Raw genomic sequence first — 12,438 nt, forward strand, 5'->3', positions numbered from 1 at the left:
AGTCAGATGCGGAGAGCGATCCTGGATTGGTAGGCTGCAGGAGCAGGGTGGAGATCTGGTCCACATTGATAGATTTATTTCATCTTTCTGGTCCAATGTTATACAAATATGTGATACTTAAAGATCAATGCTTTCGTGACAATTTAAAGGAAAATGACTTTTTACTTGTTAATACCATGTTAACTTTAGCCTTAAAAATAGTTTTCACACATTGGAAATCCCTGAACCAAGCTACCTACCAAGAATGGTGAAATTCACTCTTTCAAACATGTTAATATGAAACTCATTGTGCTAAAAAATAATAAGAAAAATGGTCTTCACTTGATTTATATCTAAGGAAATTATTAATTAACTTTCTAACCGTTTATTTGTGAAATATGTATGATCTACATTATGTTCCATGTCCTCATTTTTTCTTTCTCTCTTTCTACTCTTAAAGATTTGCTAAAGTTCTATCTTGTTGAAATTTGTACATTTGACATTTGTACTAGTGTCTTTCTTATATCAAAATTTAATAAAAATACTAAGACTAAAAAAAATCAATTACATTGGCTACGCTTCAGTCTTTATTTACTATGGATGATTTTAACAACTGGTTACAGATCACTAACAGCAGATCAGCAATTTCGTGTTTGAGTTCTTTCAGTACCCTAGGGTGCATGGCATCCAGTCCAGCTGATTTACTGTTCTTTAATTTGTGGATTTGTCTTCCAGTTTCAAAGAGATTTCTTTTAGCTCCTCCACATCATCACCTTTGAAAACCATTTCTGGTACAGGTAGATCTCTATCTTCTACCGTAAAGACCGAAGCGAAAAATTAATTCATTCTCTCCGCTATGGCCTTGTCCTCCCTGAGTGCCTATTTTGCTCCTTCATGATCTAATAGTCCCACAGATTCCGCCTCAGGTTTTCTGCTTCTAATGTACCTGAAAACGTTGTAAGTTGTTAATGTGAGTTTTTGCCTGTGCAGCAAGTTTCTGTTTATATTCTCTTTTAGCTTTCTTTCAGTGCTTTGCATCTAACTTGACAGTGCTTATGTTGCTTCTTATTTTCTTCATATGGGTCCTTTTTCCATTCTTTGAAGGATGTTCTTTTTGACTAATAGCTTCTTTTACTTCACCTTTTAACCATGCTGGCTGTAGGTTGCTTTTTCAACAGAGACTTGAGGCCATGTATTTTCCACCAACTGCTTTTGCAGGCAGCAGACCAAAAAGTGCATGAGTTCTTCCCAGTACAGGCAAAAAATTGGTTGTTAACGGTCTCTCTTTTTAGCTGGGAGATGTGGCCAACCTGTCGCAAGCTGCATAAGTTGAAGGGAGATGTGGTCTGGTAGCTGGAACAAACCAAGCTAGGGCTGTGCTTTTTTGTTTTCGTCTCTCCTGCCATCTTTCATTAGGCAGGTGTCATATTAAACTGGTGCCAGTGGGCTGTCTTGTTCCAGGCTATGCCCTTTAGTTTTCAGAAGCAGAAAGCAAAGGTAATCAGTGTACTGGTGTTGTAAAGCCATCTTGGCTGTACAAGCCTGGTGAGAATGACTGAACATTGTAGAGAAGAACCAAAGAAAGGCCATCCAGTTTCCCAGTAGAAGGCTGTCATTCTACAGCAATGGGGGAGGCCCAGTTTAGAGCTACCCCTGTAAACAGGTCAAACTTTCTTTACCTCATCAATGGGGAAGCTTCAGTGGCAGAGAAAGGCAAAGGTGATAGTTACTTTAAATCCTTTTAACACAGTGGGTCTACCATCAAAATGTTTTGCATCCAATTAATTGGAGCAGACCCTCAATGTAAGGTGAAATGCTGGATATGAAATTGTGTAACTTGTTGTAAGCCCTGGTTTTTCATGACCAGCACAGTCATTTGCCACTGCAGAGCTTTGATGGCTTCATTAGGAGGGTAATTATATAAAGTAGGTGCTAACATTTATGTGCAGATTACATGTGTAGAATGTATAGAATACTGGCATTTATGAGTTTCTATGCATATATGTATGCACATGCCAAAGTTCCACCTAAGCATGATTCTGTAAATACACATGTGTGTTACATAATGCATGTGGTATAGATGGTGTCTGAGATGGTCTGCTTAACTATAGAATACTATAAGTTATGCACATATTTTCAGCATTTAGGCATGAACACTTATACCAGCTCTAATTTCATTCTAGTTCTTGGATATATGCAGTGTGCATGTTTAATAATGGAAACAGTAATCTTTACTGTAACTGCTTTTAGTATTGATAGTGAAAGGGAATGGGACTTAATATACTGCCTTTCTGTGTGGTTTTTTTTTTTTTTTTTTTGCAACTACATTCAAAGCAGTTTACATAGTATATATCTAGGTACTTATTTGCACCTGGGGCAAAGGAGGGTTAAGTGACTTGCCCAGATTCACAAGTAGCTGCAGTGGGAATTGAACCCAGTTCCCTAGGATCAAAGTCTGCTGCACTAACCACTAGGCTACTCCTCCACTCTTATGTCTTTTTTTGAAGTTCCCCAGGTACAACATTTTCAAACATACAGTAATACCAGCATGCTTGGCAGTTTACAAGAGCTAAGTATCACTGCTGTGAGTGACAATTTGTAATAGCAATAGGAGCGGGTGAATGAATAGTGGATACCGGGGAATACATTTTGTTTTCAGGTTGATCTTCTGTGTTTTATCTAAGGTGAAGGTTTTTAGTAGGAAAGTGACTTGTAGAATCTGAAAACTATGAACTGCAGCTTCATGCATAAATTGCAAGTTTATCAACAATTTTTAGCCACAGCTTCCCAAACTAGTCTTGGTAACCTCATGGCCAGTCAGGTTTTTAAGACGTTCCCTTTGACTGTATGTAAGATTAAATTAGCATATACTGTGTTTTCAATGTATGCAAATTTATCTCATGCATTTCCAGAAAACCCGATTGTATGGTCCTCTAGGAGAGATTTGGGAAGTCTTGGCTTGGATCTCTTGGCATAATTATTACCTTTTTTTTTTTTTTTTTTTACAGTTTTCTTACCATCTGTTCTAGGTCTGATCAGTGCAATTCAGTCTTTCTCAAGAACAAAAGGTTAACTTTTGCACTGGCATATTTCTCATATTGCCTTTTTTTCTGTTTTGTTCCATAGGCATTGCCATTTCAGATGAACTTGAGCAGGTAAAATATACTGCATATGCAACCAAGTCTTCATACAGTGTTTTACGTCTTTACTATAAATATATATGTGAGAAAAGTATGATGGTATTTTCTGATTATTCTATGACAGTATTCTGTTTCAGCTAAAGAAGCTTGAGGAATGAGTGAATGCCCATCAGTTTTAGATTCAGTGCATAAAATGCATTCATAAACTTTGGGGATAATTCTATAATTTTCCATTTCTGAAGCATATTTACATGCAAAAAATATAATTGCATGGGTTTGTATGCACTTACAAGTTTGCATACCAACAAAAAGATTGTGTACTTCTGTGCAGACTGTGCATAGGCATTCCTGAGGTATAGATTACATTGAATTGCAAGGTAAGTGCATTCTTTTGTAAAGTACATGTGTTTATGCATAGAATGCATATATGTAGTTGTGTCTGCTAATGAGAAGATATAATTATAGCACTTGTGTGCTACTAAGGATTATTTTAGGAGCGTATTTTATAAAGAGATATATGTACATGTGTTGCCTTTACAAAATAGGCACTTTAATTTTTTTTTATAGGTGCCCTATTACAAAATTTCATGAATCTGTTGGTACATAATGGGAGGTGAGATACCTTTTCCACTAAACATCAAGATGACCGGTTTATTGTCCACATTAGCTGATAAGTTACCTATTGCACAGTGTTTCTTTATTCTACACACCATAGCATAGACTCCTGAAGCAGGCGCTCCATGCCGAAAAATGATTTCATGTTGAGTCTCTAAGGTGTATTTGTCAGAGTAAATACTGTGGGTGAAGAACCTTAGACTCCCTTGTGTTCTCAGAAGCACCATCCTTTCACTCTACTCTTCTAGACTGTTCATACCTATGTGTACCAAGCAGGAGAGAGAGTGATCATGTTAGATCTTGAGTTTGCTAGGGCTGAGTAGATGCATTAGGAGAAGTATAAGTGTCAGGCTAAAATAGGCATTAAGGCCCCTAGACAAGTCTTTGGTGAGAGCTTGTCTCAGTTAAGGTATCCCATTCCAAAGACCATGCCTCCACATGCATTGTGTGCTGGGGGTGGGGTGAGGGTCATGTTGGCAAAAATGTACAGGGGAAAACCCTGCACCTGCTTCCACTTTCTCTCACGTACTTTATACCTGCAACTGTATGGTGATACATTTATTTTTAAAAATTTCATGTGTTAAACATCTTTTTTAAAATTATTTATCAATAATTTCAAATTTATCAAGCAAGAATACTTGCACAGAAAAGTATGATTTAACATTTTACATTATTTCAAAGTTAAATAAAACAAAGGAAAAATTATATGAAAAATTATATGCCAATCCTACTCAAGTCCACATAATTGGATCCAAGATTGCGATCAATGGAAATTCTAATTTAAAGAAAAAATAGTAAAGGTAGATGACCTAAAATGTCACTGAATTCCTATTCACAAAAAAAAAAGAGCCAATCACTAGGTACAAATTACTCTCCAGTGATCCATTTAGCTGACAAGAAAGCAGTAAGATGGGGTTCATAAAAAGACATACTTAGCCGATTGGTATCTGATTAGACATTTACATGGATAATGTAAAAAAGAAAATAGCCCCCAGTGGAAGAGTAGCCTAATGGTTAGTGCAGTCTTTGATGCTGGCGACCTGGGTTCAATTCCCACTGCAGTTCTTTGAGACCTTGTGCAAGTCACTTAACCCTCCATTGCCCCAGGTCCAAAAACTTAGATTGTGAGCCCTCTAGGGACAGAGAAAGTACCTACATATAATGTGTACAGCACTGCGTATGTTTAGTAGCACTATAGAAATGATTAGTAGTAGCAGTAGAATGTACACACATCATGTTATAGAATACACCTTGACAGTTCTGCGTGTAAGTTCTAATTAGTGAAGTAATTGCTTTGTAAGTGGCAATTTTCTGCACTGATTAGCTTATTAAGTAAATAAGGGCCCTGTTTACTAAGGTGCGTTAGTATTAACATGCCTATAACATGGCTTATTAAACAGGGCCCTAAGTTGCACACACGAATCCAGGGGATAATGCTTTTAAGACTTAGGTGTGAAATTTAATTATTCTCTTGGTATCCACAACCCATTTGGAGGCACTGCCCCAAGAAATATAAAATTTGCATTCAGTAATATACTACATGTACATGAAGCAATGCGTTTTCCCGTAAGCATATATATATATTTTAATTTTCAGGACACAAGAGCATTTAACTCATCTCTGCTAAGACCCTGTGTAATCGGAGAATGGGTGGGTCGTGAGGAGGAGGATGCCGACCCTCTAGCAGCTGAAATGCTTCAACCTCCAGTACCAAGAAATAAGAATGAACAATGGGAAAACGAGGAGGGAAGCAGCAGTCCTGTGGGGAGGTAAAGTGTGTCATTCATTTTGGAACTTGCCCACTGCAGAATTAAGATGAGCACAAAATGGAATGTTACATAATTAATAAGGGAGAAGTAATTATTTCTTCAGGTTGCACTTTTCAGCCTTTTATAGACAATGTTTATAAATGAACATGTAGAACAGCATGTTACTGCCTCATAAAGGTGCTTAAAAAATTGACCAGGAGTGCATATGTATATACATAAAAGCAGGTGCCCAGAAAACACCGTACCTATTTTCATGCAGTATACTTATAAGCGTTCCCAGGGGCAGAGTGAGGGTGGAGTTGTGACCAGTGACATATCTGGGAGAGGGGAGCTAGGCCCCCCCCCTTTGTGTTTACCCCCGCTCCCCCCCAAAATGTTGCAGCACCATCTGCTGCTATGGCCAGTGGCATTTTCCATGGACTGCTGTCATGCTGCCCCCCCCCCCCCCCCACATGCTCAGTTTTGGTGCATGCATGGGGGGAGCTAGCATTGTAGCAGCCCATGGAAAGTGCCACTGACTGCTAAACTGCCGGTGGAGAAAGTTTTCCACTGGCAGGACTCTGCCAGCTCAGGTATTTGTGGGGTTGTAAGGGGGGTTTGGAGAGCATGGTGAGGGTAGGAGTATAGAGCAGAGGGAACAGGGCAAAATGTTGTGCCTTCCCCACTTTGGGCTCAGCCCCCTTCCCCCCCCAAAAGTCAAGCACTGACCATGCGACTGGTTGTGACTTCGGGATCTGACATTAAGACCTGGTTATTTCAACAAGCTTGTGCGATATGAGGGGAATGTACTAGGCTGCGCGTTTGCTCAGGCTATTCTTATAAAAAAAACTCAGGCTAAATTAGAAGAAGACAAGGAATATTTCTCACTGGGGGTTAGTGGGATATTTCGGGGTGGGGGGAGGGATTTCTCATTGTGGACTGAGAGGAAGGGAAGGGAAGCCGGGGGGGGGGGGGGGGAGGCTGTTTTTGAGGATGGAAGAGGTGGCCCAAGGTGATTTAAGCGGGCAGGAGCCTCTCCTGCCCACTTACATCACTTTGAATATTGGCTGGATTATATCTCATCCTAGAATACCAGTATACTACCAGTATAATTGTGACTGCTATAGATTTCTGTTCAAAGACTGCATGCAAACACAGGCAGACTCTTATTAAATACAGAAGGAGGGGTACAAAATAGAAATTAATTCACAGACAAAAACTGAATTGGAAACCACAATAAGTTAAAATCTGCAAATCTGTCTGTGTGTTTATCTGTTGGTTATATTTGTATGATGTTTTAAAACTGCAATGAATATTCAGATCAGTGATATATTTATTTATTTAGTGGCATTTTTATCCCACATTAGTCCGAGGAGGAAAGCTTGGATGCAATGTGGCTTACATAGCAAACAATTTCGGAATACATATTTTGAATCATAACAAGCAGTTTTATACATCATAAAAGACATAATATAAACATGTGTAACATGAGTATTAATCAGCTTTTGATGCAACAATGCTATATTGGGAGTTGATAGATTTAAAGGAGCTTAAATGAGAAAAAAGTATGAGGGCTCAGTTATTCTAGGGGTAAAAAAAATAATATTGTAAGGTCAGTGGTTCATTTCTGAATTCATTCCTTCTTTGTTGAAAGTTGAACTGAAACGATGAGTTTTTAATAAAGTTTGGAATATCATGTAGTCTCCGTGTGTTTAATTATTTTAGGTAATGAGTTACAGATTTTGCTGTCTTGATATGAAAAGTTCTCATTGTGGATTGTTTTGTAGACTATATTCTTGCAATTAGGAAAATGTAAGGTAAGATATTCCCTGGTTGATTTGATAGCATTATGTAGTAGTAGTTCAATAAAGACATTCATATAAGATGGAGACATACCATAAAAAATTTGGTGAATAAGTACACACAGCTTAAACGATATTCTATCCTTTATAGGTAACCAGTGTAGATCGTAAGGAAGAGGGGTTGCTTTGGTGAAGCGCGATGATCTGCATATGAGATGCACAGCAGTATTTTGAGCAGTTTGCAGTTTTTTTTAGGAAGACTGTATTTAATACCTGCATAGATGGAGTTAAAGTACTCAATTTTTGTTAAGACCAAGGACTGAACTAAGGTGCAAAAGACAGATTTAGTGAAATAGGTTCTTAATCTTTTTGCTTTTCAGAGTGTGCTGAAAACACTTGAGGTTACTTTGGAGATCTGACTTTCGAAGGAGAAAAATTGTTCAGTAGTAATTCCTAGGATTTTTATTGTATAGTCGAGGGGATAAGTATGTTGTCAATTGTAAAATTTTAAAGAGACGTATGATAAGGATTGGTAGTTATTAGGAATTTAGTTTTATCAGTTTTGAGTTTTAATTTGACATCGGATGCCCAAGATTCCATCAGTGTGATACCTAGTTTAATAGTATGAATAATTTCATGCAATTCTTTGGTAAATGGAATATATATAAATAAGATGTTTATACACGTATAAATGTGGTGAAACACTAGGGAAACAGAAATGTATTGCCTTGTGAACTGAACAAACTACATAGATGTCATACAGGGCTTACACAACACGGTAAGTGCAGCAAGTATGGAAGGGAATGCTGACTTGGAAAGGGGCATAAAAAGCTGGTGCAAGTACCATTCTACATCTGTTAGACCAGCCCTGTCTGCACATGAAGCTTGGATCTTTAACTTTAAGCTACACAGTGCAAGCCTGGAGACTGTGAGACTTGCATCTCCATTCCTCACACACCTCTGCTTCTGAGATCAATTTTTCACTTTCAGCTTGCTTTTCTGGTTTTTTTTCTATTCTGCCTCTGTTCATCCCAGTTTCACCCTTTTTCTTATTCGCCAGTTCTCAATCTCATAGAAACATAGAAAAAAGAAGGCAGACAAAGAACATGTGGCCCATCTAGTCTGCCCATCCATGCCATCTACCAGCTCTTCCTCTCCCTTAAAGATTCTGTGTACATGTCCCAAGCTTTCTTGAAGTCAGATACAGTCTCCGTCTCCACCAACTCCACCAGGAGGCCTTTCTGTGAAGAATTCCATCCCTTAATCTGTGAACACAGAACCAAAATATTTGTCAAACAGTTCTTCCTTATCCTTATTTATTTATTTGTTACATTTGTATCTCACTTTTTCCCCACCTATTTGTAGGCTCAATGTGGCTTACATAGTTCCAGAGCAGCACTTGCGGACTCCGGTGTTGACAAATGTGGTTAAGTAGTTCAATAGAGTTAATGTGGCGCAAACCACATTGGATCGTGCAATGGAAGCTTTGTGTCCAGTCTATAACGTGATTTAGTTACGTTGTGTTGCAGAGATCGGGCATTTATGTTGGATCAGTGGCGTAAGCCTTTTTGAACAGGTGAGTTTTTAGGTTTTTCCAAACGTTTAGGTGGTCATTCATATTTTTCAAGGCTTTTGGTAATGTTCCACAGTTGTGTGCTAATGTAGGAGAAACTGGACGCATATGATGATTTGTATTTCAGTCCTTTACATCTAGGGAAGTGAAGATTTAGGTATGTTCTTGCTGATTCGGTTATGTTTCTTGTTGGTAAGTCGATCAGGTCTATCATGTATCCCGGAGCTAGACTGTGGATTATTTTATGAACCAATGAGCAGATTTTGAAAGCAATTCGTTCTTTGATTGGAAGCCAGTGTAGTTTTTCGTGGAGGGGTTTCGCACTGTCAAATCGTGTTTTACCAAAGATAAGCCTAGCTGCCGTGTTCTGAGCGGTCTGCAGTTTCTTTAGGATCTGTTCTTTGCATCCCACGTATATTCCGTTGCAGTAGTCATCGTGGCTTAGTACCATTGATTGTATCATGTTGTGAAATATTCCCCTCGGGAAGAATTGTTTCACACGTTTAAGTTTCCACATTGTGTGAAACATTTTCTTTATTGTGGTTGTGGCTTGGCTCTCTAGTGTTAAGTTATCAGCTTCTGCATGTTCCTCCCCTTCATCTTTGCGTCTTACAATGTCACATTTGCACTTCCTCCTATCACTAACATATCTAAAAAATGTCTTATCTCCCCATTTTACTGTATTGGTTGTTTTTTTCCGTTTGCATCTATGCTTTCCTGACTACTTTAGCAGCTTCTATTAGCTTTTCCAGAGTTAGATATGAGTGGAGATGAATGGATGGGGGTTGAATATGTGTTGTGAGAGATGGAAGGAGAGTCTGGAATAAGAAGATGGGTAGAAGACTGAAGTTAAGAAATGAGCTAAATGGGAAGGTTGAAAGGAAAGTAAAAAAAAAAAAGCTTCTGGAATGGAGAGTAGCTGGTGGCGAGTAAAGCTATGAATATGAGGAGTTGGAGGTTTGGGGGTTTTATTTATTAGTTAATGGTGGTAGTAAATCCTAACTAGCATATCATACTTCCTTTGGGGGGGGGGGTTGGGCCGTTGCCTCTTTTTTTTTGGTAGAAGTGGATATGCAGTTTAAGGAGGGGCGAGGGAGTGCGTGTGTGTTTTTGGGAGGAATGGCCTTGACAGACGTAGTGTGTGTACATGGGAGGTATAAGGAATTGGGGTTGTTGAAAGATAGAAGACATAAGTATGCAGGGATTACTAGTGTGTTGAAAATTGTGGGAGTGGAGACATGGGTAAGGACTGAGGGGTTGAAAGTTGGACTGGTGACTGCTAGGTCAGTTGAGAATAAGTGGTTTGTAATTTGTGATCTTTTAGTGTTAGATAACTGATATTTTGTGTGTGAGTCCTGGCTGTTGGAGAATGCACTCCGTCTTGCTGCTGTCTACGGCTGACAATGGCCAGAGTTTCAAAAACTGCTTCAGGGTCCATGGTCTATACAGTTCACTTCTGCAGCTATCCAGTACAACTGACCTAGCATGAACCTGATAGCCGCAGAAGTGAACTATATAGACCACGGATCCTGACACAGTTTTCAAAACTGTGGCCATTGTCGGCCATGGACAGCAGCAAGACATCTTGTGAGAATGCACTCTAAGTTTTTGTTTTTCATGTGGATTTTGATAGTTGAAGAACCTGTGGAGGTTTTTGTGCCTATAATGACAGCAAGTGCTCCTAGAATTTAATGGCAGTGTGCCTAGAAGTAAGGAGTCGAGGCTTTTCCTCCCCTTTTTTTGATGCTCTATGGTATGTGGCTAAGAACTTTATTACACTAATATTGATTTAAGTAGAGAGGATTGTTGTTTTTGCCTATTAGTTTATTGATCACTAGGGGGTTTGGTGGCAAGGTTGTTCTTTTGTATTGGATTTTATTTTGTCATTATCTGTGAATGTGGATAAGTTGTGTGTATGTTGGGGGATTTTAATTTACTTGTGGATCAGGTATGGATGTTTTTGAGAGTTCCAGTCTTGTGCTTATTGAGGTACCAGCTGGCTTATTCATTGCAGCAGGTGCCTCAAAAAGTGAGTCATGGATTAGATTTTATTTTATTTTATTTTTTGACTGATAGGTTGTGATTGAATATTCTTCGTTCAGTTAGATGATTGATTTGGGATCGTCAGACCTTTGGTGTGAACGTGATTAGATTAGTAAGGCCAAAATGGAATGGTTCACAGATTTTGAAGGGACATCTTAGATTTGATATTGATGAATTGAAAAGAGAGTGGTTGCCCAAGTTGAATTTTGGAGATGGTTGTGATGTGGCATGACTCTAGCAGAGTCGCTGGATGATACTGCAGTAGTGCTTATTATGATGATGCATGACCTTGAAAGTTGTGTGCTTTGATTACATTTTGGAGGGAACTGAGATGTAGAAAGAGGATGGAGAAAAACTAGAGATATAGATGATTATGAAAAATTATAGGATTAAATTAAAGGAATATTTGTGTGTGTGTGTGAAGTTGTGCAGAATGAATATTATCAAAAGAAGATGAGAGGCGGGGCTTTTATTGAGGGGGTACTTGGGGGTACTGAGTACCGGCACCTTTTCCATTGTCTGCTAAAATTGAGCCATGGTACCCAAGTTTTAATGAAAGAGCCCAGGCTCTACACACCAATTCTGCCTTGTCATAGATTCTGTGACTAGTTGCAGGGGACCTGGCTATTGTGGGGTGGGTCACTCAGTGATCACCCCACTCCTGAAAGGTGCTCTAGCATTTGAGTACTGGCATATTTTTTGCTAGAAAAAATGCAGTCAACCAGTTTGTTTTCTAGGTAGAATATAAACTAAATGAATTAAAATGTGCTGCTTTAATTCTGGGCTTAGCAGGTGAGAAAGTCCTGAATTAACACATGTTAAGCCCAGATTTCACTGAACTTTAGTAAAAAGGCCGCATAGTGTGTATTCTTACTGGTGATCGCCATTCATCAGAAATAATTGCACATCCCCATATAGGAGACAGTAATTGCATCTGCGTTTATCACACGTACACTTATCATGCAGTGCAGAACTTTACTGTGTTGCAATTTGTATGAGAACAAGCTGGGAATTCCCCCACCAGTTAGTACACAGGCTTTGCATTTAGTGCACTTTCATTTTTGCATCTAACGTGTGTCAAGGGCACACCTTTTCTATATTTTAGTAAAGGGGCCCCTAATGCTTAATAAAAAATTGATAAAAGAAGGATGTAGTAGTGTAAAGTAATAATTTTGCATTCATTGCTATGCATGTGGGGTAGTGAGGATTATTTACAATTGAAAACTAGGTTCTTATAAGAAAGGAATTCATCAAATTGTTTTGCAATGTGAATGCTACCTTGAAGAATCTTTCCCTTTCTGCTTAATAGCTCTGGTCCGTATTTATTTATTTGTTAGGATTTATTTACTGCCTTTTTGAAGGAATTCACTCAAGGTGGTGTACAGTAAGAATAAATCAAACATGAGCAATAGGCAATTGCAGCAATAAAATATTCAAATAGTACAAAGTATGGCATACTATACTACTTACAATGTCATCACAATACATAATAGAACATTTTAATTGACAGTGTGGTATAAGCAAAGATGGAACATATA

General features: G+C 38.6%; 1 protein-coding gene across 1 annotated transcript in view; it reads left to right on the forward strand.

The window, feature by feature from the left end:
* C1H8orf34 (chromosome 1 C8orf34 homolog) overlaps nt 1–12,438 on the forward strand; it is a 397,204-nt gene that overhangs the window by 158,346 nt on the left and 226,420 nt on the right. The window contains exons 5-6 of the mRNA XM_030190169.1: nt 3,106–3,134; nt 5,331–5,503. Coding sequence (XP_030046029.1) covers nt 3,106–3,134; nt 5,331–5,503 — 202 coding nt within the window. The remainder of the gene's footprint in view (nt 1–3,105; nt 3,135–5,330; nt 5,504–12,438) is intronic.

Source organism: Microcaecilia unicolor, chromosome 1, assembly GCF_901765095.1.
Source record: "Microcaecilia unicolor chromosome 1, aMicUni1.1, whole genome shotgun sequence".
Taxonomy (NCBI): Eukaryota; Metazoa; Chordata; class Amphibia; order Gymnophiona; family Siphonopidae; genus Microcaecilia; species Microcaecilia unicolor.